The following is a 26955-nucleotide window of genomic DNA, read 5'->3' on the forward strand; positions in this document are numbered from 1 at the left end:
ATAACAAAGGTGCTCCAACCTGAGATAGAAAACACGCCTAAAAATCATTAGAGAAAACAAAACAAGCTGGGTGTGGTGGCACACGCCTTTAATATCAGCACTTGGGAGGCAGTGGCAGGTGGATCTCTGTGAGTTCAAGGTCAGCTTGGTCTACATATGAGTTCCAGGTCAGCCGGGGCTACAGGGAGACCCTGTCTCAAAAAACAAACAAACAAAACAAAAACAACAACAACAACAACAAAAAACCAAACAAACAAAAAAACAGAAAACTTAATTTAAAAATAAGCAGCAAGTTTGAAAAAGAATCATGAAGGCCAATAAACGGCCAATAAATAAAGCACATAGAGATTGCTCAACCTCACTTACGAGAGAAATGCATGTAAAATGACAATGTGCCACCTCAAGGTACCTACCAGAATGGCTGCTATTAAGAAGATGGAGGACATAAGGTACCAACAACACAGAGATCAACTGGAACGCTCGTGTACTACTGTGAAGATGCAAACTCTTACTTTGTTTTCTATTTTTAATGATTTGGTTTACTTTTAATTATGTGTACATGTGTGTCTGTGTATAGGAAAGTGCACATGTGAGTGCAATTACTCATGGAGTTCAGAAGAGAACATCAAATCCCCTGGAACTGGAGTCATGGGTAATTGTGAGCTGCTTGACATGGGTGTGAGGACCCAAACTCAGGTCCTCTGCAAGATCAGCCAGTTCTCTTTACTGCAGAGCCAGCCATCGCTCCAGCACTTAGGACTACTTCAGAAAACTGATGTTGTGAACTAAAACTCAACACATGCGTAGACCACCTGGAAATTCCAGCCTGAACATATACCCAACAGAAATGCACACACATCTCACCCTACAAATTTTCAATTGTAGCCATGTATGGGTTAATCTCAGGAACACTTTATTTATCTATCTAGATCATTGTTTTTGTTTCTCTAGGAACACTGACTAACATACCAACCTCAATTTCTATACCAAGCAAAATAATTTTTTTAAATGAGAAAGTGAAAGAAAAATAGACGTTCTCAGACCAACAAAAAGAGGGAATTTGACGTGAGTAGGACTGGCTTTTAAGAAATGTTGTTTTTCAGAGAGAAGGCAATGACACTGACTAGAAAGGATTCATATTAGAGAGGGAATAAATGAAAGTGAAAATAAATCTACTTTTTTATTCTTCCTTGATCTAATAAGTATTAGTTTGTTCAAATAATAGCAACATTCCTTGGTATTTACTCAAATGAGTTGAAAACTTAGGTTCAGACAAAGACCTACACATGAATGTTTATGGCAGTCTTCTTCACATTGCCCAAATTTGGAAGCAACAAAGACGTCCTTCAATAGATAATCAATAAACCGTGATCCATTCATGAAATGGAATATTATTCAGAAATAAAAATCAATGAGCTGTAGTAATAAAAAGATATAGAAGAAATTTACATGAACACTGCTAAGCAAAATGAGCCAATGTAAAGAGGTAACACACTGTATAACCTATGTATATGGCATGTGGGAAGAGGCTTAACCATGGAGACAATAGAGCGGTAAGTGATATTCAGGGCTTCAGAGGGATGAACAGAAAAGCATACTGGGTTTTTTCTTTTAATCTTGTAAACGCATACTGGGGCAGGAAGGGGCTCTCCTGGCACAGCCTTGGCTCTGGAACCCAAACACTCCACCTCAGGCATTTTATTTTAAAATAACCATAAGGACAGGAGAGATGGCTCAGTGGTTAAGTGCACTGGCTGCTCTTGCAGCGGACCTGGTTCAGTTCCCAACATCTACATGGTGGCTAACAACCATCAATAACTCCAGTTCCAAGGGATCATGGGGGGTGATGGCATGACATGGGTACACTTACATACATACAGGCAAAACAGTCACACATAAAATAAATAGATTAAAAATAATGATAAATTTAGCTGTAAGAGACAATACAAAAGATACAATGTACTTTTTGCCTAGTTTCTTCATATTGGTAAGATCTTTAAAAAAACTATAGTTTATATATCACAACTAAGACACTGACATTGGTGCAATACCTGTATCTTAATCAGGTGTCCTTAGTCTAATATGTGTTCATCTGTGTTCATGTATTTAGTTTTATCCCTTGTGGAATTTCTCTTTTTTAAATATAAACTTTTATTGTATTTTTGTGACTTTCGTACAGTATGTTTTAATCCAGCATACTGGATTTTTAGGGCAATAAAAAATGAGATTCAAATCCACAAAATGTATGTACAAAGAGTGGGCCATACTGTAAACTATAGGCTTTAGTTAATCACAATGTATTAGTATCACACAACCAAACTTTACCAACTATAGAACAGTAACACAAAATGTTAAAAATAGGGGAAATAAATGGGATATATGGAAACCATACTTTTTCTTTTTTTTTTCTGTAAAACTGTTTCCCTCAAAATAAAGTCTATGAACTGCAAATGTATGCATATAATAAAAAGAATAGAAAGTTAAAGTATATATAAACTTTTAAGTATCACTGTTCTGAAAAAAACCTCAAATGATACCACAGAAACAAGTTCATAAAATATCAGTAAGCATACATCACTAAAGGGTATGAATACAGTTAATTTCATAAACAGTAAAGACTTAACCATCTACAGTTGCAATGGATATTTCTGAGAGACAGGTGAACCCATCATTCTATCATAAATTGAAAGCAAGACATTGGCCAATATTTTATTTTTTATTTCTTTTCTGATCTTTGCTTTTTGTTTTTTTGACTCAGGATCTCCTGGAACTCCCTAAGTAGCCAAAGGTGATCTTGAATTCCTAATCCTCCTGCCTCTACCTCCACAGTGCTGGGATTATAGGCATGCCCCACCAAGTCCAGCTCTTGGTCTCTATTTTAAAGAGCATTTATCTTATTGTACCATTTATTATTTCACTTGAATAAGAAAAAGATAATAAGAATAAACCCAATTTTAAAGTGCCAAAGTATTGTTGCTGTCATTCACATACTTTAAACAATTCTAAGTGGCAGAGGTGATAGTATTTTACTGTGGCAAGCTAGACAAATGAAAACGTGCAGTTTCATTAAATTCCATGGTTACATGAATCATTTAAATTGTTCAAAGGTAAATGTTGAGTGAGAGTTCAGAGAGACCTTACTTTGTTAAAACAAGTAGAAAATGTCAGCAATAATACAATCTATGTGAATGAATACAGAAACCTAAAAAATAAAGGATATACTCAGAGTGTGCATGTGACAAACTCTGTACGAGCAGGAACCTTACTGTGCTGCCTGTTTGTAGGGAAGAGGCTATAGAGTTTTGCTGAGTGAATAAGCAAACGACTGTATGGGACCTAGAGAGCACAAGACATTTTAGCCCAACTTAGCAAAGCTTCTGATTTGACTCACAATTCCTTCTTTCTAAAGATCTGAGCTCAAGGCACACTTGTTGAGAAGGGAGGTGAGATGAGATTGAGATTTTCAAATTAAGTAGTTGCTGCTTGATCTTCAGAACTGCCTGAATTTCATGTAAGAAAGGACCTACTAAAGACATGGGGTTTTCCTCCCCGTATCTGATGTAACTTAGAAAATAGACTTTTACCTTATGAAATCTTCTTCTTCTTCCCTCTTGGGCCTCAGCTGCTTGGGCTGAGCCATATTGATCCAGTTTGGTAGTGATTTCAAGAGTCTGCTGATATCATCATCTTTTGCCCATGATGCACTAATAACAAGCTTCTCTTCTGACTGGGCAATGCCCCTAAAACAGACAAAAAGAAAGAGACACTTTAGCATAATATTCGTTTAGTATTTTTCATCTACCTTTTCTGCAGAAAAAGATGCTAAACCCAGCTCTAATCTTAACATAACCATTGTCTGTGCTGGAAGCAGTGACAGATCACATTATTGGTCATTCTTAGTTTCTAAATTTTGAATAATAATAGGCTGATAATACTAATTAGCTCCTCTTACAGTTAATCTCTTAGGATAAACACAATGTACAGGAAAGTTTGGGGCGGGATCTTTCAAGAAATGTTCAACAAATAAAAAGTAGGGCAATCATATTTTTAAAAATACTATTAAATGACAAAATAATGGTACCTGAAGTATGACATGTTACAAAGAGTATATCCTCTGACATTTTTTGGTTTACACTACCAATTAGCTCTGTTTAAAAGTAGGTTCTGAACAAAGGACACCCCTTTGTTCAAAGCAAATCTACCATGACAAAGAAGTCCTATGCCCCAAATGTCAGGCAGAAAAAACCTTTCATTATTAAGCTAACTCCACTGGGCTTTGGCTAGTGACCTAGAGTTGACAGGCTTCAAGTCCTTTCAAAGGGCCCGTGGGTAATGCTGCTCTTACCAGAATGTACCTGTAAAGGCACCTTAAATGTTCAATCTCAACTTAAAAAGCCCCTTTTTCTACTCAATGGTCTGCCACTAGCTGAATTTAAGGGTCTAAAAATTCTCATCAGCAATACTTACTGACAGAAGTGACATTTACTTTTGGAGTGCTAATTAGTTGGCCACCCTCTGATGATGACCAAGATGCTCCTCACATCACAGGCAGGGATATCTTTTGGTGTTAGGAATCACAGTGGGACACATTGCACATTTACAAATAAATATAAATGGTTGCATGTACCTATAATAAGAGCTCCTTGACCCAACAGAAACTCTGTATGTAGACAAGATATATTGAAGCCTACAAATCTTGACTCATGGCAGCCTGACCCAAGGTTAACATGATTTCATATTGCAGGGAGCAATACTACCCTGGTTCTCTTAACATAAGCTAGACTATGATAACTGTGGGTGATTTCTAGTATATTTCTTGTTCATTTTCAAGCAAATGTTTCTAATAGAAGCTTTGGTCAAAGCTGTAAAATTATGATGGAGGAATCTTCTTCCCTCCATTCTTTCAAATTACACCCACTGGTCCCCTTGTTCTTGATTCCCTCATTTTTTCTTTGCATCTTTTCTGCTACCCAACTTTTGTAATCTTTCTAATTTTTAAAAAATGTATTTATTATTTTTATTTTATGTGTATGAGTGTATTGCCTGCATATATGTAAAGTGTATTCATGTCATGCAGTATCCACAGAGGTCAGAAGAGGGTGGTAGATCCTCTGGAACTGGAGTTACTACAGATGGTTACTAGCTGCCACATGGCTGCTAGAAACTGAACCCGGGTCCTCTGCAAGAGCAGTCAGTGCTCTTAACTGCTGAGCCACCTCTCCAGCCCCCAACTTTTATAATTTTATACTTGCATTATTACAGAATTATATCACCTCAGATTTTATGATATTCTACTGTAAGCAAGCCCTACAATCATGTTCTTTCCCCCATTTCCCTTAGTGGCTACTTAAAAAAATTGTTTTGTGGGTGCTGGAGAGATAATTCAATGGTTAAGAGCACTTGCTCTTCCTCCAGAGGACCAGAGTTCAGTTTCCAGCACCCATGTCAGGTAGCTCATAACTACCTGTAACTCCAGCTCCACAGCATCCAATCCAACTCCCTGTTCTGGCCTCCATGACACCTACACACAGGTACATGAGCACACACACACTTAAGTAAAAAGTGAAATAAATTTCAAAGGATTATTTTCTATCTTCTCATTGCTTATCCCCACATCCTTTTTATGTGACAGAGAAAGGGAGGTATGTATTATATACTTCAACATTCTGTCTCCAATAGGCTTACACTCAAGTATATTTCATTTTCATTCATTTCTAGTAATTCCTCCACTTAGGCTTTTGGGGCTCTATAACCTCATTTTTAAAGATTTAATTAATTAATTTGTGTGTGTATGCCACATGTGTGGGGGTGCTGGTGGAGGCCAGAAGAGGGTGTCAGATCCCTAGGAACTGGAGTTATAGGCAGTTATGAGCAACTGTGAGCAGCCTGACATGGGTGCTGGGAACAAAACTTATGCTCTTAAGTGCTGAGCATCCCTCCAGCCCTATTGCCTCCTTTTCTTCCTATACTTTATGGATTCCTCTCCACAATGCATTTGTGTACTGTTAGTTTTCTAAATAGTGCACGATGATTCTCTTCCTTGCTCTGGCATTTATCTCTACCACAGCTCTTCTCTCTTCTTCAAAGACATTCCATCAAAGAAGCATCCTGAGAATCCAGTGTTCTTGGTTCCAATCTGGGATAAAACCTTCCCATGTATAACTTGTGTGCACATAAAGCCCACAGGTGTTGAAAAGCCCTTTTTGGCTGAGTGTGGTGGCACACACCTTTAATCCTAGGACTCGGGAGGCAGAGACAGGAGATCTCTATGAGATCGAGGCCAGCCTGGTTACATTGCGAGTTCCAGGCAAACCAGGGCTCTAGGGAGACCCTGTCTCAAAAAAACCAATAAATAAATATATAGATAAATAAAAATAAAAAGCCTTTTTGTTGTTGCCTCTACCTATGGCTAGATACCTCTGTGGGCCTCTTAACTTCAACAGTTGCTTATTCTCGTGGCTTTTAAAATTACTCTTCTTGCTGGGCATTGGGGAGCATGCCTTTAATCCCAGTGCTCGGAGGCAGAGGCAGGTGGATCTTTGTGAGTTCGAGGCCAGCCTGGTCTACATAGTGAGTTTCAGCACAGCTTGGGCTACAAGGAGATCCTGTCTCAAAAAAGACAAAAAAAAATTACTCTTCTTAAAAAAATATTTTTATTTATTATTTTTATTTTGTATATATGAGTATATTGTCTGCATGTAAGTGCACCCTTGTGTAATGCCTGCGGAGGTCAGAAGAAGGCGTCAGATCCCCTGGAAATGGAGTTACAGACAGTTGTTAGCTGCCATGTAGGTGCTGGGAATCTAATCTGGATCCTCTGCAAGAGCAGTCAGTGCTCTTAACTGCTGAGCCATCTCTCCAGCCCCTTAATTTCTCTTTCATTCAGGTAATCTGGAGAATGATTTCTTCTTTTTTGAGTTTGGTTATCTATTAGATATACTTTTAAAGTTATATACCTACTTTGTATATGTAAAGTGCAGGGAAAGAATCTTCTAAATGTATTCACTACATATTTTTTGACAGGAACTTAAAATTCAGTCTTAAATCAATTGTAATAATGGTTCTAGAACCAGCATTCCAGTGATGTTGCCCCATCAACCTATGGACATATCATTTTGATAATTTAAAAGTTTTATTTTTTTGAGAATTTCATACATGAGTACTGCAACTCCTCTGATGTAATCTTAAAGCTCTTTGGTCATTCAGAAGCATCTGATATCTTTTGTTGCTGTTTTCTTTAAACACTACTGTTTTTGTTCTCTACATAATTTCTTCCTGGTTCTATTCCTGCCACCTCAACCTATTTGGCAGCCAAAATGCAGCTCCTTTCTTGTATCTATGCTCTATAGAACTGTGTATTTTTTACTTGTGGCAATTTGTCTTCTGGCCAGACTTGACCCCCTTAAATTCTGATGACTCCTACATTCACATCTTCAGGGACACATCACTTCTAAGTCTCCTGCTTTCATCTTGACAAGTTAACTGCAGGACTTTACTGGACAATCCCACCAGCATTTCAAATTAAAGTGAATCAAAAGGAATTAATTCATTTTCCACTTCTCTCTTTCCCATTAGACACCTGGTATCCCCTGTTCTGGCCATTCTATAATTCAAATCAGGAATACAGTCGTCCTAATCACCCACAGTGACCACATCCTGCCAATTCCATCTCTTTAACATCTTATGAATAGTCATTTCCTGTTCAGGTTCACTGCCATTAATTGGTATTTAAGACCTCATCATTTCTCATTTGAACTTGGCAATGACCTTGTAACTGGGCTTCTTGCCTGGAGCTACAATAGCATCAGTCCAACTCACCACACCAGTCAGAAAAGTCATATTTGTAAACTACTAATACAATGTTTTTCCCCTTCTTAGAACTATTTAGTGACCCCTATTTTCTTTCTTTTCTTTTTTATAGTGACCCCTATTTTTAAAAAATATTTTATTTATTATTTTTATTTTATGTGTATGCAATCCAATTCCCTGGGACTGGAGTTACGGACAGAAGAGGCTGTTGGATCCCCTGGAACTGGAGTTATGGACAGTTGTTAGCTGCCATGTGGGTGCTGGGATTTGAACCAGGGTCTTCTGCAAGAACAATTAGTGTTCTTGACCCCTGAGCCATCTCTCCAGCCCAGTGACCCCTATTTTTATAAGACCAAACCCAGACAGGAACCAATTCCCTGGGACTGGAGTTACGGACAGAAGAGGCTGTTGGATCCCCTGGAACTGGAGTTATGGACAGTTGTTAGCTGCCATGTGGGTGCTGGGATTTGAACCAGGGTCTTCTGCAAGAACAATTAGTGTTCTTGACCCCTGAGCCATCTCTCCAGCCCAGTGACCCCTATTTTTATAAGACCAAACCCAGACAGGAAGGTGGAACATCTACCTTTTCCACTATACCTCCTGGTATTGCTTCCTTCTCTGTTCCTGTTTGCTACTCCAGGCTACTCCCCTGAGCTTGTTGGTGTCATATCCTTCCCAGAATGAGTATTCCAAAGTTTTAAAATAGGATGAGCTGTTTCCTGCTTTTTTGTGTTACTGAATACTCCTTGTTGTGCCGGTTTGTCAAATGTTACCTTGGTTCCGTCCATGCTGTAGTTGTGTGTTCTTTTTTTGTGCCCCACTATCCTTCTAGACTAGAAGTTTTAGACTTTGATTGCATACTGGAATCACCCGGGAGCTCTTTAAAAAACTAGATGCCGAGGCCATATCCAAGGCCAAACAAATCAGAACCTGAGGGGTTGGGAGAGTCATGTGGAGGGTATAATTCTTTAATTTCTCAGGTTATCCAAATTACATGTCAGGGTTCTACATATCTCTCCTCTCTGGTTCTGCCATATATATTTATAAGTTGGATGACAAACTAGTAGAGTTGATTTCTTGTCAGTTTTTTATCGTAGTCTCTAGTATGGTGCCTGATACTTGGAAGGTATGTAAAAACAAACAGAAAATAAAAATAAGTCTTCTTGAACTTTACAAGTCCAGATAGCTTATTACACTAAAGCTATTTTAGTGGGTTCCCTTTCTTTGTACTTAACAACCCAGACCAGGTTATTGAGTCACTTAGTATTCAGCCAAATCACAGATTACAATGCACCTCTCTAAAGTTATTACAAATTAGAATGAATAATGACTACATGACTCCCTTTAAAAAGACTCAACAGAAGCAAGTCCTGACATACAAACAAATCAACAAGGAGCGACTGTTGACAAGCCTTTCTCTGCACTCTACTTATTCCCAGGAAGTCTATTATGTGGAAAACCTCCTTAAATACTCACTTTCTCCGTGAGGAATTTGTTGGCTATGATAGCATACAGTGATCTCTCTCTTTGGAAAAGACACAAAGCAAAACTTTTGCTTTTATACTGATCCCCTACCATGCATAGTTAGCTCTTTGCTCTATACAATAGGGTGGGCAGACTACAGTGTGAGGATCCTATCTGCCCATCAGCTGTCTTTTAATGTGCTGGAAGTGAAGAAGGGTTGGGACTTTTATATGTTTTTTTTTTTTTTTAATGTTAAAGAATGATATTTTGTAATGTGGGTAAATTACATAAAATGTAAATTTCACCATCGTACCTGGAAAGAACATTGGCTGGGTGGTTCAGTTCCTTTTAGAGCTACATTATAGGTCAAATTCTGCTTCATAGAGTTAGAAGCTCAAGTCCAATTATTTTATTTTATTTTTTTTACATTTCTTAAATCTGGAGATAAATGCAGCCTGTTCAGGAGACTGACTGCATCTGTATGAGTGAGATGCTACTGCCCACTTTGGAGGGGTATGGCTACAATTTTCTATTTTAGCACTTGATGGAACAATAGAAACACCAGCTTAGAGGGACACTATGTTAAACCCATATTATTTACTTAGGTCTTTTAAAACACTTGATTTAAAAACTCAACAATGCCGGGCATGGTGGTGCACGCCTTTAATCCCAGCACTTGGGAGGCAGAGGCGGCGGATCTCTGAGATCAAGGCCAGCCTGGTCTACATAGTGAGTTCCAGGACAGCTGGGGCTACAGGGACACTCTGTCTCAAAACAAAACAAAATAAAACAAAAAATTCAATATTATGTTACCACCTAATATTGATAGATACCATTTTGTTAGGGAACAGTAATCATAATTAACTAAAATGTGATTTTACATTGTTCTCAATAGCAAATACATTAATTCATATTGGAATGAATATATAAAGACAAAAAGCAAATGCAAATATCCTAACCTGATATTGGCATTGATCAGGAAATAATTACCTTAAGGGATTTTTTTTCATTCAAATGGCAATTGCCTTTATTAGTTTTAATTTTGTTACAGAACAGATTAGGTGGGTTACAGAAGTCCAGGACATAACCAAATGGCTTCAAAAAAGGATCATGGCATCCCCAACAATTATTCCCTGAGAGGAGTAAGGTTAACCATTCCAATCAGAACCATAATCTACAAATTAATTCACAGCTCGATGGGCCACAGACAGAGCCATCTGTGTGACTATTTGTGCCCTTCCCAGAGGGAAGAGGAAAGAAGATGTGCTTCTTGAAACAGGTGATGAGGCTGCCATGGAAGGGTCGATCCTTAAGATATGGCTGAGTGGATTTCATTCAAAAAACATCTGCTGGCTTCAACTGGCTCTGATGTGCATTGCTTCCTCACTGAAACAGTTGGGAAGTGCAAGTGCATATGGTCCCTGGACACAGTGGGGGTGCTGAGGCTTTCATTAGGTAAATAACCTGGGGCAGGTGGGCCTAATTGGATTCAACTGTTTGGTGACAGCCAGGGTATGATGCTTACTTTTCCAGACTGAATCTTTTAGACACTTCAAAAACTAGAAGCCAAACTAGAAAACTGAATCTGGACAAGGCTGGTTCAAATGAAGCTATTGTGCAAGTTCAAATTATAGACTATGAATGACTGGGCCTGCAGAAAGCCAAGCAATAGTGCAACATTCCACAACCAAGTGTAATGATGGTTAGGGATAAAGAAGAGTCAGCAGCATGCTGCTGAAGAAAGTCAACATGCCTGAACTACTGGCTATTGGGAAAGCCACTGTGGTTGGTTGTGCATCCGCTGTTGAGCCTACCAGGTTCTTGTGAGTAGCTCTAAATCCAAGGTCACACAGACTGCCCTGGTTAAATTTAGTGGGTCACAACACAAATTAGACAGGAAAGTGAGAAAGAGATTTGCAGGGAGGAGGGGAAGTAGACAGGAATGGAAGTTAAAAAAGAGTGGGGGATGAGGGCAACCGGTATGCATTATATACATGTAAAAAGTTATCAGACAACAAATTAATAGAGGGAGGAATAGGGAGGAAGCAGAGGAGGAGGAGGAAGAGGAGGAGGAAAAAGCTGGACCAGAAACTTAGGAAAAGAGAATAGAAATACTGGCTTGTCTTTGCTATTACCGCCAGTCCTGGGCACAGAGCTGTATGTGGTGAATACTTCTTCCCAGGAAACACAATATAAAAAACATCCAGCAACTCTGGAGATGGTCCATGGGAAACAGTTAAGAATACTCTAGGGAGGGAGGATGTAGAGCTGAGAGTTTGTAGATGGTAACTCTTAGAGATAATTTAATGATAATCTTTATTATTTTTAGACATTTAAATTATATGGTAGGTGTGTGTGCTGGATAGCTTTAGTGTCCTTGACACACCTGGGTTGAGGGAGCCTCAATTGGGGAATTGCCTCTATTGGATTGGCCTGTGGTGATGTCTGAGGGGCATCTTTTTGATGAGTGATGTGGGAGGGCCCATCCCACTGTGGGTGGTGCCACCCCTGGGCAGGTGGGCCTGTGTTGCATAAGAAAGAAGGCTGAGCAGGGGCCAGGGGAACAAGTCAGTTAGCAGCGTTCCTCCATGGCCTGTGCTCTGGTTCCTGCTTCCAGGTTCCTGCCCTGAGTTCGTACCTTGGGCTCCCGGATGAACTGTGACTTGGGATATGTAAGACAAATAAACCCTTTCCTCCCCAAGTTGGTAGTGGTCAGAGCATTTTGTCACAGCAATAGAGAACAAACTAGGACAGTGTGGGTATGTGAAAATGAGAGCGGGTGCCTGTGGAGGCCAGAGGTATTGGGTCCCCTGGAGATGGAGTGACAGATAGTTGTGAGCTGGTCTATGTGGGTGCTAGGAATTGAACTCCTCCTCTGCAAGTACACCCTCCCAACTGCTGAGCCATTTCTCTAGCCCCTAATAATTATTAAATGGACTAGTTAATTGTGAAAGTTAATAATTGTTTGACTTTTAAAAGTCCTAGGTTAAAAAAAAGAATTACAGAATTCAATTAAAAAAATTACATTGTGGCACAGGAGGTAATGGATCAAAAACTAATGTAAAAATGTGTCTCAACAAGAGATTGAGAGTGGGGGTGGGGCACAGGAGGAGTTGGAGAGGGACTGGGAGGAGGAGGAATAATGCAAATACAATACTCATGTATAAAATTTTAAAAATTTAATTAAATTTAAAAATGTATCTCAACTGTCAGTGTTTAGATTTTTCTTATGGTCAGCAAATTTAACTATATTCTGTATTTGATATCCTTAGTATGTCCCGGTAGCTTTCTGCTTAAACTTTGCATGTCTTCTCATCGTACTTAGGATAAAATTGAAATTCTCTGGTCTTAAGATCTTTCATCCAGGGTTCTTACTACTGGCTGCACATTAAAACACCTTAAAAGCACTTAAAATACCAAGTCCGCAGTCAGAACTGGGGCTAGGTATGAAAGTACCCACATCATTCTATTGTGTAACCTGAAAAGACAAAGATTATCTGACCTCTGTCTGACCACCATCAGTCCATTTGCTCACCATTCATCTGGCTTCGTCCTTTACCTGGAAAGCTCATCACACTTCTCCACTGAATCCCTTCTCATCTTTCAAACATCATGTCCTCAGTCAGGTCTTCCTGCTCTTCACCCAGAAATTGTATTTTTCAAAATCAGATCATCTCTATTGCTAAGTCCATTTTGTTCCTTTGTCACTTGATCTTTATCCATCTCCCTCCATTAGGATGGAAAAATTCAAGCCTACTGGCTTCACTTCTGTATGCTCAGTCTTCAGTAAACAAGCGTGTGCTCAAAATTTTCTTACGTTATACTTTGACAAATTATGACTGCACATATTTATAGAGAATACAGAGTGATATTATGATTTATGAATACAGCATGAAGTAACTAAATCAAACCAATGCATCTACCATTATGGACACATCACTTTTGTGGTAAGAACATTCGGGATTTAGTCCTAATGATTTTGAACTACCATTATTTATGGGATTAACCAGATGGTGCAATAAGTCCCAATGTGGCAGGGGGCTTATTTCTCCATCTAATTGAGGCTTTGTATCATTTACCATTATCTCTCCAACTACCATTGTGTTTAATTACTATCACTCTATAGCACAGTGTGAAAACAGGTAATGTAATAGCTCCAGTTTTGTTCTTTTAGCTCTTAACTGCCCTGATTCCTGGGGACTTTACTTTTGTGGTTCCATATGAATTTAGAATTTTTAAAATATTTCTATAAGGAATCATATTGGAGAGGTTAGGGAGATGGCTCATTGGGTAAAAGCACTTGCTCTGCAAACACGAGGACCTAAATTTGAAACCCTATAGTGCTCATATAAAAGGCCTGGCAGGGTTGTGCGTACCTGTAACGCTAGCACTGGAGGATGAAGACGGGTGGATCCCAAGAGCTTGCTGGCCAGCCAGATTAGTCAAAACAGTAAAGTTTAGGTTCAATAAGTAACAAGACAATAATGTGGACAGCAATAGATAAAGACACTGAGTGTCCTCTTATGGCTTCTGTGAGGATGAACACGGATGAACATCCACACACTCATGCGCAGTTTGAAAAGTATTACACTGAATCTGCATATTACTTTGGGTAGTGTGTACACTTTCACAATATTAATTCTTCTAATGCATGAACATAGGTTATCATTCTACTTGTTTGTGTCTTCTTCAATTTATTTCATTAATGCTATGAAATGTATAGTGTTCATAGTTTTTCATCTCCTTGGTTCCTAAATATTTTTTGTAACTTTTAGTTTCCTTTTCATTATGACTGTTCTTAATACATAGAACCATGATTGCTTTTTGTATTCTGCAATCTGATCCTTTTAATGTGTTACTGAATTTGACTTGCTAGGATTTTGCTTAGAAATTTTGCAAGTGTTTGTCAAGAACATTGGCCTGTGGGTTTTTTAATTTTTTCTTGTAATGTCCCCTGGCTAGGGGCTCCTCAATAATTGCTAAATAAAGTTAATGGGTTGAACAATGGAACGTAGAACTGCACAACAAGTGCTGGGGACATAACAGAAGGTATAAAAACACCTTCCCTGGGACACTAGCAAATACCAACGATGTTAACAATGAATTATTTTAAAAATATTTTATTTATTATTTTTATTTTATGTATATGAGTGTACTTCCTGCATGCAGATAGGTGAACCCATGTCATACAGTGTTCACGGAGGTTAGAAGAGGGAGTCGGATCCCCTAGAACTGGGGTTATGGATGGTTGTTAGTTGCCATGTGGATGCTGGGAACTGAACCCAGGTCCTCTACAAGAGCACCCAGTGAAAGTGCTGAGCCATCTTTCCAGCCCCTCAACGAATTATTTTTAATGTAAAAAACAAAAATACCACCAATAGCAGTATTAATAAAGATATTTGCTAACACAGTATTTATTGCAATCTAAGCACTGCTCTAAGCACTTTACATATATTAATTCTTTTTGCTGTGTGTGTGTGTGTGTGTGTGTGTGTGTGTGTGTGTGGTGTATACATGTTTGTGTGTTAGGATGTGTGCCTGTGGGTGCACTTAAAGAGGCCTGCTCTATCACTCTCTGCCTTAGTTGACATTGTCTCTTATAGAACCTGAACTAGGCCACCCCCAAGTCCCAGAAATTCTCCTCTCTCTGCTACCCCTGCCCCCAGTGCTGGGGTTACAGGTATATGTGTGGCAGGGCTTGGTGTTTTGGTTGGGTGCTGTCCAAACACAGGTTCCCATGCTTGCATAGCAAGAGTTCTTGCCTACCTAATCATTCTGTAGCCCTATATTTATTCATTACAATAATCCTGTGTGAAATATAGCCAAATATACATGGCTAGAGAGAGTCATAGATCCTAGAGAAAACCCTATCTCTGTTGTATCTCTAGACAAATGAAATTTCTTACTGTATGCTAAATATGGATCCTTATATGTACAGACAAGTATACCTTGCACCACTCATCAAAGAAGCTTTTTTTTCTTGCAACAGATATACACTATTACAGAGTTTTATCATTCTGTCACACACAGAGAATATGTCTGAGAGATGCCCAGCCCTAAGTGACACATCTACAGTGGAGCTTCTACACCTAAGGCTCATGGAACATAGCCCGACAGGGAATAGAAAGAATGCTAATTCATCCCTCGACTCTCACCAGTGGAGCTTCCTCATACTACAAAGGGTGATGCACAGAAGGCCATAACTGGCTACATTTTAGAGAATAAGAAACTGCAGAGTGCATGTCCCTGGATAGGACTCTTATATTAAACCTCACCCACCCACAGCTCAGGGACCACTGCAGAAAAGGGGGTGGAAAGATTCTAAGAGCCAGGGTTGGAGCATGAACATAAGGAAACAGAGGTTTACAGGTATCCTGGGATTTGCTCATATGAACTTGCAATAATGGTGACAGGATGCATAAGACTTATGCTGACTAAATCAGACAAAAACCCAGCATAGAACTGGGGAAAATAGGCAGCAGGACCCAACCTTAGTCGAGGAACAACTGGTAGCTGATTACTGTGGAGTGAGGGAGAGTTGGACTTCTTAAAGGAGTAACTCTAGCTAGGCTGACTAGACTCCAGTGGATGAACTTGCACCAAGGGACGAGTGCTTGACTGGATAGGCCCTAACATTTTTGATGGAACGCATGAAATCCCATGAGGGGGTGCGGGTGGGGAGGGAGTCTAAATTGGATTAAGATCTATCATGTGAAATGCATAAAAACTCAATAAAAGTATACATAAAAACGGGAAACAAAAAATCCTGTGTGGTAGATACTGTCATCATTCCTGTTTGATAGATGAAATGCTCAGACATAGAGGTTAGAGACCTTGCCCTTCATTGGCTGACTGGTGAGGCAGAGCCTGAACTAGGCTCACACTAGCTCTTCTGGGGCCTGGCCCCCTTATTACTGTACTATTCTCTAAACCATCTGAAACATCTCTAGATTTCCTATTACTTCTTTAATTCTCTTGTTTCCTATTTGGGCTTTAAAGTCAGGCAGAGTTAGCTTCTAATGTACACACTACAACTTCCCCACTCTGTGACCTTTGCCACATTATTAACCTTCCCGAACCTCTGTTTTCTCATCTGTAAGGTAAGGAGAATCCAATTTAACAGAATCGTTGTGACTGACTAGATGAGCTAATGACTTATAAAGTCCTCTGCAGTGACTATACACTTTCCTGAGTGTTTATTTCCATTCAGGCTGGGTCCTTACTGCTGTGCATCAATAGACTCCTATCTGATCATAGCAGGCTGAGTTAGGCAGGGGAAGTAAGGACTGCTGCTTCCTACCAAAATCATAGGACACATGGTTAGGGAGCAACATCTGTTTGGGGCCAGTAGGGCAGCTGTTATAAAAACAAAGTGAGGGGATTCAGCTAATCAATAAACATGAGTGCCTGCTCTATGGAGGTATGGCATGCTAGCTCCTGTAGACGATTATGTGCAAAAAGTCACACTAATTTCCTTCTAGAAGCTGAGTTCAGACAGTGATTTCTAACCAGTAGCATACATGAGAATTACTTTGGGGACATTTTAAAATTACACTTGCCAAGGCCTAATGCTCAGTGGACCTATGGGAAATCTAATGTCTTCAAATTTTCCCTAATAGGTTTGACATGCACCCACAGTTGAAAAATAATGCCATGAAGAGAGAAACATACATATACTAATAACTGATCAAATAATACACAGAGAAGATTAAATTGAGATACAATGGGATAAATTCAGAAGCACATACTAAAAGCTCACTTTCTGAATGCTATGAAGCACATATTTTACAGAGTACATTTGGATATATTAATAAAACTGCGTATCAGTGCTGGGTCAGCCAAAAACCAGTTTTTATAGGCAGAACAGAATTTAAGTTTGTGTGAAGCTTTACAGAGGAAGCCTCTGGCTAGGACTTTGGTTTTCTTACGTTCAAGAGTTACCTGGCAAAGGTTATAAGGAAGTTTAACTTGGTTCTCATTCTTGCAGGATAGGAGCCCCTGACTACATAGGAAAACTGAAGCATCTTCCGAGCCTGAAGGCCTTCATGTTTCTGCTAGTTCATACAGTGGTGCGAGAGGGTGCTTCTGTAACTCTACTTACAGTGGAGCTAGAGAGACCTGTAATTCCACTTAGGCCATGTCATCGTCCTCACTGTACCAGTCACAGGATCCTTTGACTTAACATGAGAAGTTTTCAAGGCTTTCCTTTCCTACCCATCCCCACTTCCTGCCATTGTCACTCTTTTGCAACTCTCTCACCATGCATCCAGCTATCCCTGCTGTTCCATTGTGTGTTCATCCTGATCAGCCCAGCAGCAGTTTCTTCAGTCAAGAAACTTATCAACAGTGTCAGCCCTGAGCTGCACCCGGGTCATCACAGACCATCAAGCAAGTCACTTCCACCCACCTGGGGCACTGGGGATCAAATCCAGAGCCTGTGCATGCTAGCCAAGTGCTCTACCACTGAGCCCCACCCGAGCTTGCACTGTATCCCACTACGCTGCTTCTTCATGCTCCAGCATGAATTCGACTTCCTTTACGAAGACACAGTAAAAGGTCAAAAGTGAACTCCTTATACTTCCCCCCCAATAGTATGCTTGTCTGATATTAGCTGAACATCTAAAAGCAAAATAGTTTTATTTTTATTCTCTACCAGGCCCAACATTATGGCTTTGTGAGTGTGTGTTCTGTACCAGCCCCTGAAAAAAATTAATGAACTGATGCTAAGTTAGAACAAACAGGAACTTCAGAAAACAGTGATCTCCAAGCATCAAATTATTCTTTGGGGACATACAGAGCTGCTGGTTATATCTCAGGTCAAAGAGGACAACCAAGGGGAGAGAAGTATTTTGGTTGGAAATAACAGAGTGAGACACAGGCTGCAGGATAAGGAACGCACTATGTTGCAGAACTCACAACTGGGCTCTCCTCGATGCGCCGAAGGGTGTGACTAATGAAGGAAAAGACTTCTAGTCCTCATTTTCCTTTTAGAAAACATTTGTATCCAAAGCATGTACCATGACATCATCCCACAGCAGTCTTTCTTTCTAGAGGGAGGTGCTCACAGGAAGGAGAGAGATGCTTCTGACCTTTCCTCATATCTCTACACTTGCAACAGCTTTTCAGATTCTCCTGGCAAACTTAGAAGACAATCTCAGCAGAGGGCATTGTGAGCTTGGAGATGTGAGGGCTTCTGGGAAAGAGATCTGCTGAGAATCATGTGGGAGAAAGTCAGATTGTGATGTCTCCCTGCTCCCTCCCTCCTTTCTACCCTTCCCAGTGTTATTTCATTTTGGATCATTTGAATTGTATATGGCTTTCTATTTAAATCAGTCATTTGCTGGCAGCTAAACTAGAACACTTCCTGTTTTTCCTCTCACAGTAATCAGGATTTGGCTGTCCAAATTAGGACTGCCCTAATTACTCCTCAGCAGGTGCCAATCTGGGGGAGGGCAACAAACTGGAAGGGAGGAAGTAAGGACACTTTGTACCTTCAGATTCATGCAAACCTGATTAAGTAACAGCAACAGGCACCATGCGGTTGTGTATAGCGTGCATGCATACACGTGATGGTGTGCTGCTGCAGAACAAGCAGACAGATGATTTTCTATTTATTTGCCTTCATATTTGCTTTTCTCAACTCAGGGATAAATTAAAGCTAGACCTAGAATTCGGGTGCCATGTAGATTGCTCCCAGACATTCATGTGTGTGAATAATTGGAGAAACAAGAAGTGGACCCCATCCTGGAGACTTTGCCAGTGGGGGAAAGCCAAAGTGGTCCAGTCTCTTAGCAGAAAGCATCAAGATAATTTTGAGCACAAGAGGCCAAGAATCTGTGTTCCAAAAGAAACAGTACATGGACCAGTGAGATGGCTCAGTAAGGGTGCTTGCTGTCAAGACTGATAATCTGAGTCCTTTTCTGGGACTCTACAAGGATGAAAGAGAACTGACTCCCACAAATTGTCCTTTCACCTCCACATGGGTGCTGTGGCACACCCACACCCACACCCACCCCCCCCACCCCCCACCCCATAGTCTCCCTTATAAATATCAAGGAGTCCAAGTGTTAGTGTTTCTTTCAAGCACAGATATGCACTTATTCTTCCTGGTAAAAATGATACACCAATCACCGGGCGTGGTAGCGCACGCCTTTAATCCCAGCACTCTGGAGGCAGAGGCAGAGGCAGGCTGATCTCTATGAGTTTGAGGCCAACCTGGTCTCCATAGTGAATCCAGGACAGCTGGGAAGAAGGGGGAGGAGGAGGAGGAGGGGAGAGAAAAAAAAAAAAAAAAGAAAGAAAGATGCACCAAATAACAAGAAGTCTTCATGTCACCCCACTTTTCCAGCTACCACCACGTTTCTGTTCCCTTCTGTAGGAGCCCTTCCTATAAAAGCTTGGCCTATATTTACACTTTCTCTACTTGGAGTTTCCTTTCTCACCCACACCACTCTGGTTTACACTGCCCAATAGAAACAGTTCATATTATGGTCCCCAAAGACCTCCACCTTGCTGAAGACATCACTCAGTCCCTGTTCTGTTCTGACCTAGCTGATCATCTCCCTCCGACCATCCTTTTACTGTTTTCCACATGGTGTTCTCTCGCTGTCCCTTCTACTTGGCTTGTTGCTGCTCCGCAGTATCCTTTGCTAGTTTCTCCTCATCGTGCAGACTTCCTGAGGTCCACATTCTCTTAATCTATGCCATAGCTATCTATACTCTCTCCACTGAGACTCCATCAAGCACTACAGCTTTAAACATACTTATAAGCATGTTGATGGCTGACAGGCCAGAGCTCTTTTCGATGCATATATCCAACTGCCTCCATGTGTTGCATGTCTAGTAGACACTTCAAATTCAAATAGAAACACGAATGCATGTGTATAGCTGATGGCTATATAACAAAAATTACAGTGCCAGGCATGGAAAATCTCTCTTTGAATTTAGTCAGGGCAGTCCAAAAGACTTCCAAAATAATATAGGCTATTGTCACAGTCCTTGACTGTCTTCCAGAACTTGAAGGTAAGACCTTACTGCTGAAGACATAGCATACTTCAGATACAGGACTTAGAGCAATCGAGCTGGAACTGACCTGGAAGCCTTCTCCCTGAGGACCAGCTCTCATAGTACTGAAGATACTATTTAAGCTGCCAAGGGAGAAAAGCAATCAGTGATTCTACCCAGCTGTAAATTCTATGAATCACAACAATGACTGGCCCAGTCAACTAGCTCTATTGTTGCAGTAGTGGCCTTCTATCTTGAGGGTATTCAACAGCTATGTGATTGAACTTAAGGTCTGCTCAATGGGAGAGAATTCATGCATGATACTGGAAACATAGCCAACTACACTTGGCTGGAGAGTTCATAGACACTAGAGAAAAACCTACTTTTGTCACTTCCTTAGACCAATGTAATTTCTTACTGTATTCTAAACCTATATCTTCGTATTTACAGACAAGTATATTTCTCATCACTTATCAAAGAAGCTTCTTTTTGCGATAGATGGAGATCATTACAAAGTTCCACAACTGGTCAAATGCAGAGAATAAGCGACTGTAGATGCCTAGCCTTAAGTGACACATCTACAATGCAACCTCTACACTTAAGGCTCAGGGAACATCCCGGAAGAGGGGGCAGAAAGAACATAAGAGCCAGAGGGACAGGACTCTCTGCTGTTAGTTAATGCATTCACGACATGATAGGGAAGCTGCACCTACGAAATCTCCACAGTACAGCAGTCTACTAGATCTGACTGCCAAAATGGATGGGAGGGAATGTCAGGGGATCCCACCTCAAGATGAAGAACTACAGCTAATCAGTGGATGCTGAGAGAGGGAGAATCAGTTTTCTCCAGGGTCTAGCTTCCTGAAAGGTTATCTAATCCCAAATGGACAGCCTAAACACAGGTACACATGAGCACCACTAAATGGACTCAATGTATTAATGTATTTTTATATATGTACATATATATATAATAATAATCAAAGAAGAGGACAAGAAATTGAGAAGGTGTTGGGGGGACATGAGTGAAGTTGGAAGGATGGAAACAATGCAAAGACAGTACTCATGTATGGAATTCTCAAAAACAGAAACAAAAATTTTAAAAACCACAATAAAAACTAAAACTAAAAGGTTAGGGTGGGAAGATACTAATAAGAAAGCTGGTAACATCTCTGATATAGCAGCTGCTGAAAGATAGGGGGAGTCATGGTTGGTAGTAAAGGAAACCTCAGCACAATCATCGTTATCCAAAGAGCAGCCGATTAATTTTGTGGCACATTCTATTTGGCTAAAAACAGTTCTAAAAGACTGGCACTTCAGAAACCCCTCTTAGAGGAGAAGGTCATTACCCTTTTTGCAGACGAGGAGGCTGGGGTAGAGAGGCTGTGCAGCTGTTCAAGGTCATGTAATGAGTAGGTAGGGCTGACAATCAAACATGCTGGATGGCCTGCTCCTAAGTCAAAACCAGACTCTTAGCTAGAAAGACAAATGTGTTCCTGAATACCATATAATACATACATGTCCACCCACAAGGGGTACACCCCAAATTTCTAACTTAGCCTTGTTCTGTTGAAAGTTCTCCCAATGATATCCATAAAGAAACTAGAAGATTGCTTCTAAAATGAAGGAGGGGGCATGGAAGTTAGAGGAAAAACTCAAGATTTTTTTTTTTTATGACAGAATGAGGATTCAAAAATATTTCAATAGACTGAAATGAGGAGATAAAAATAACATTATATTCAATGGGTGAATGTGAGATTTTGAATTTATGTTTAAAAAAATCATCCCAAATTGAAATGATAATGATGATTTCACTTCCTTACTCTCTCTAGCCACTCAGCAGTATAATATTACAAATTCTGCCTTTCAGATGTCTCTTGAACTGTCCCTTCCCCCATTTTCCTCACTCTTATCTGACAACTACTTATTCTCTTTCCATTCTTTCTCTTCACTCTTGTCTTCCAATTTGTCTTAAGCAAAAGCCAGAAAAGCCTCCACTGAGTGCAAGTCTGCACGTGGCACCCCCTGCTCTCACACTTCAGTGGCTCCCTGCTACCTAATTTTAAAATATTGTTTTTATTTTATGTGTATGAGTGTACTGTCTGCATGTGTTTAAGTGTTTAAGTGTTGTGCAATGCCATGGAGGTCAGAAGAGGGTGATGGATTCCTCTGGAACTGGAATTAGGACGGTTGTTAGCTACCATGTGGATGCTGGAACCCGGGTCCTCTGTAAGAGCAGTCAGTGCTCTTAACCACTGAGCCATCTCTCCAGCCCCGTTGCCTCCTAATTTTAAAATGCCCAGTTCCCACACCCAAAAGTCAAGATCCTGCAGTTTAACCCAGCTTTCCTTTGCAAACCCAGACACTGATTCACTTGTTTTTCCCTTTTACTTTGGCTCACTTCCTGGATGTCATTCTGGTTCCTTCCTTCCCCTTGTAAAGCTTCCTGTCCAAATTTGCTTCATTTTCATCAAGCCCAAGCCCAGTTCACATCTTTCTCAAATTCTTTCTTGTTTTTTTTTTTTTTTTCTTTTGGAGACAGGATCTCTCTGTAGACCTAGATGGCCTGGAACTTCCTATGTAGACCAGGCTGGCCTTGAACTCACAGAGATCAGCCTGCCTCTGCTTGGATTAAAGGCATGCGCCACCATGCCCAGATTCTTTCCTGTCCTTAGTAATGTATTCTTCTTTTTGTTGAAGTTTTGTGATTTTCATACACTATAATTTGATGGTATTTAGATTCTCTCTCCTATTCCCACCTTTCCTCACTGCCCCCCTGTTCAATTTAATGTAGTCTAATTTGAGTCCATAGCCAGGCACAGAAATGCCATATGATCTCACTTAGATGCAGAATCAAAAAAAGTAAAATCTAGAGAAGTCGAGAGTATAAATATGGTTGCTGGGGGTTGGATGTGGGGTGGGAAGAGGAGATCAAGGGCACCAAGTTTCCATTTACTATAACATGCATTTAAAAATTGCTAGGCCAGGCATGGCAGCACTCACTTTTAATCCTAGCACTTGGGAGGCAGGAGTACTTGGAGCTCTGTGAGATAGAGGCCAGCCTGTTCTACAAAGCAATTTCCAGGTAAGCTGGGGCTACAAGGAGACCCTGTGTCAACAAACAAACAAACAAATAAAAACAAACAAAACAAAGTGAAAATTTGCTAAGAGTATATTTTAAATGTTCACATCACACACATTAAAAGAAGGTATTTGGGGTAGTTGATATGTCAATCAAATTTATCTAACCATTTCATGATATGTTCAAACATCAAAACATCGTATCCTACAAATAGATCCAATGATTATTTTTCAAGTAAAAATAAAAATGTACTTAATGCAACCTCAGCTTCACAGATTTGCTAACCTCCATTGCCTAGTTATAATACATACAAAAAGTGCTTCTTTTAAGATGGTTGCACACTTTTCCTTTCTCTCTTTGAATACTGTTTGTATTTTACTTCTCACTGAGTTTTATTGTAATGGAGCACATTTTTATGCTTGAAAACATTTGATTATTTTGTTGTAATTTTCTGCAAAGCAAATTTGTATACATTCAAATTTAAAAATAGGAATTTAGGTTTTATATTACTACAATAATTGAATTTAACATTTTTTAATTACTGTTACAATTATTTAGTACACAACTGCAACAATATTGCTGGCATATGATTGCAATCTATATACATTAACATTTTTGATGAACACCAAAAGTAAAATATTATTGGAAGCATATCTCAATGAGAGCTAGGGTTTCTTTTACAGTTTTCTTTTTGAGACTGTCTCCCTGTAGCCCTAGCTGATCTGGAACTCACTATGTAGACAAGGCTGGCCTTGACCTTACAAAGTTCCACCTGTCTCTGCCTCCTCAGTGCTGGGAATAAAGGCGTGTGCCACCACTCCCAGCTTGGGTTTCTTTTAATTAACTGATTAACTGATTAATTAACTGGATTAATAATACTGCTGGAATGAAGGAGGTTAGCATTCATCTATGTTGTGTTACTCTTTCAGTTAATTTTCCTAAACTTTGCTTCCTGGCTCATGTAGAATGACTCATTACCACCTACGCAACACCTAAATGTCCAAGTCTTATTCCCTCCGACCCTCTGTTGGTGTCACTCTCCTGTGCCATAATCCCCACTATCTCCCCCCTGCTGGCGTGCCTTCTCCACTCCTGCAATTCTTTTATTATGTTCTCTACCCCCATAAATGTCATTTATCCAATATACACCTCATCTTTGCAGTCACTGCTGACTGTAAGCACTTTTCTCTGTGTTTTATCTTTTCTGCCCTTACAGTCTATATCACGCAGATTATGATTATGCACTGTACTGCACCTCTCTATCCTTGATTACACACCACATTTTATTTAGTATATTGTACATTCTTTTCTTCTGTAATTGTTTCGCATCTTGTCAACCAACCATAATTTGTTCCTATTATTATTTTTCTATGTGAAGTGCTATGATCTTTTCTATGAGCCCAGAATGATTTTTGAATCCAGAGAGGAAATCTGAGGTCTGACTAACGGATTTCAAATGTATAACGCTGGATTTTCACTTCACTGATGCTGAAACTGCTGTAACTGTCTTTCTGTGGCAGTAGGAAGGCTTCAGGTCAACACTAGTGGGGACATATTTGTTAGAATAAGAAAGAAATACTTTATATAACAGATTTTTAAGGGTTTTAAATTGCTCTTTTGTCAGGATCTTTTCACTTACCAAGTGGACTAATCAAGATCTGAAATTTCCTCGAGGAAGACAAATCCTCTTTAAGTTTCTATGAAAATCAAGGCTGACACTTTGACTGGGTCATAGGGCAGTCTTCAGTGTCTGTTCCTTTGTTCCTTTAATTCTCTTTGTCATTGTGACTATGCAAGGATCTAAGAGACTGTTTCTGGGGTGCTCGTTCTCATCAGGCCCCTCCACAAATTCAGGAGCATAAAGATAGAGCCACCTTGGCCTCAATGAGCTCACCTGTAGGCTGCAGAGCAGGTGTCCTTGTACTCCTGGAGCTTCACACACACCATGTTGAGGAACTGATCCGAATATGCGCTCAGGTCATGCATCAGGTTCATGAGGTCTTGCACTGTCTTCTCCACAATGATTGTGCTCTGGAAATGAACAAAAAGAGAGCACCCAGAAACTCATGCAATTTCTGTACTGAAGTAATGTGCAGAACAGGCAAGGGCAACAGAAAGGCTGTGACAATGTAAGATACATGAGCTTTCTGCAGGATATGGCACGTAAAAATCTGAACTAAAAATCAACCAATACATATCTTACATAGTCCTAGTCTTGCAAACACTTAAAAGGCATTTTTTTTTCCCAGGAATGGCATGGACAAAAGATTTTTAAATGATTTGATGGAATTTGTAGCATCTACCAGATGTTGCTATAGCTGATTTTATTTTATTTTTTAAATGGCGATGGAGATGCAGTACAGGGCTTTGCACTCTACCACTGAGTTACATCCCACGTCCTTTTTTCCCTATGTAGCTCAGGTGGGTCTTGAACTCATTATATAGCCCAGATTGGCTTAAACTCATGATTTTCCTGCCTTTACCTCCCAAGTGTAGTTACAGACTTGCACTACCACAACCTGTGCCTCTGTCAATTTTAAGACAGAAAATGCATGATCAATGGGAGCCTTATTTATCATCTCCAGGGCTCTGCTTTGACATCAAAAACATCAAGGACCAGCTACAGGTAGCACGAAGAAAAAGACTTCTGATGTATTTTAAATTTCAAAACTATCAATGTATTAAGGAAAGAAACTAGCATTTGTATTACCTTATAACTTAAAGAACATTCACATCTGCGTAGCATGTGCTACTTCACTTCAGTCATGTAATAATCACGATTACCATGTGAACATTTACAGGTGGGTTCTTATGATGGTTTGGGATATTCTGTGTGATACACACACACACACACACACACACACACACAAAAGTCAGCAAATTTTTAAAAAATGTATTATATTTGAGGAGGAAGCATAAAAATCTACGTCATGTTAATTAGTAGAGGTGATAAACATTACCACTGAAATCTACCCGATGACTTTATAGATATACATGGGGGCCAAGGATCTGAGTGCAACCGATTATGACTAGTAATAATCAGATACATACAGATTAGAGATGCATGTGCCAACATCTCAGTGTTAGTAGCAAAAACAATGAGTCCTTCTGTAAGAAACAGTACATTTTAAAATAAAATGGAGATCTTTTTTAGAGGTTAAAAACTCATTCAATTTTATGTCTTACAGGGCTTATACTGAGTTCAATATTGTATAATTGTATTAATTAAACTGTGAACCTAAAATTTTACAGCCAGTTTTGAAAGAGATGTACCCTTGCTCTGGAGTATGTTACTGAATATGTTAAAGCTGTAATGATATGCTTCTTCTAAAAAAATAATATTAAAAAATGTAGGAAACAGCATATTTTAAAATGAAATGGAGATCTTCTTTAAAGGGTAAAAACTCATTCAATTTTATATCTTACAGGGTTTATAGTGACTTCAATATTGTATAATTGTATTAATTAAACTGTGAACCTAAAATTTTACAGCCAGTTTTGAAAGAGATGTACCCTTGCTCTGGAGTATGTTACTGAATATGTTAAAGCTGTAATGAAATACTTCTTCTAATCAAGTAGTTATTGAAAATTTTAAAAAG

The 26955-nt window shown here is 39.7% G+C and overlaps 1 protein-coding gene across 1 annotated transcript in view; it reads right to left on the minus strand.

The window, feature by feature from the left end:
- Exoc4 (exocyst complex component 4) overlaps nt 1-26955 on the minus strand; it is an 849021-nt gene that overhangs the window by 156912 nt on the left and 665154 nt on the right. Inside the window, exons 12-13 of the mRNA XM_008836072.2 lie at nt 25251-25387; nt 3585-3740 (exon numbers count right to left, since the gene is read on the minus strand). Of these exons, the coding sequence (XP_008834294.1) occupies nt 3585-3740; nt 25251-25387 (293 nt within the window). The remainder of the gene's footprint in view (nt 1-3584; nt 3741-25250; nt 25388-26955) is intronic.

This window comes from Nannospalax galili, unplaced genomic scaffold, assembly GCF_000622305.1.
Source record: "Nannospalax galili isolate Female #2095 unplaced genomic scaffold, S.galili_v1.0 scaffold1617, whole genome shotgun sequence".
Classification (NCBI taxonomy): domain Eukaryota; kingdom Metazoa; phylum Chordata; class Mammalia; order Rodentia; family Spalacidae; genus Nannospalax; species Nannospalax galili.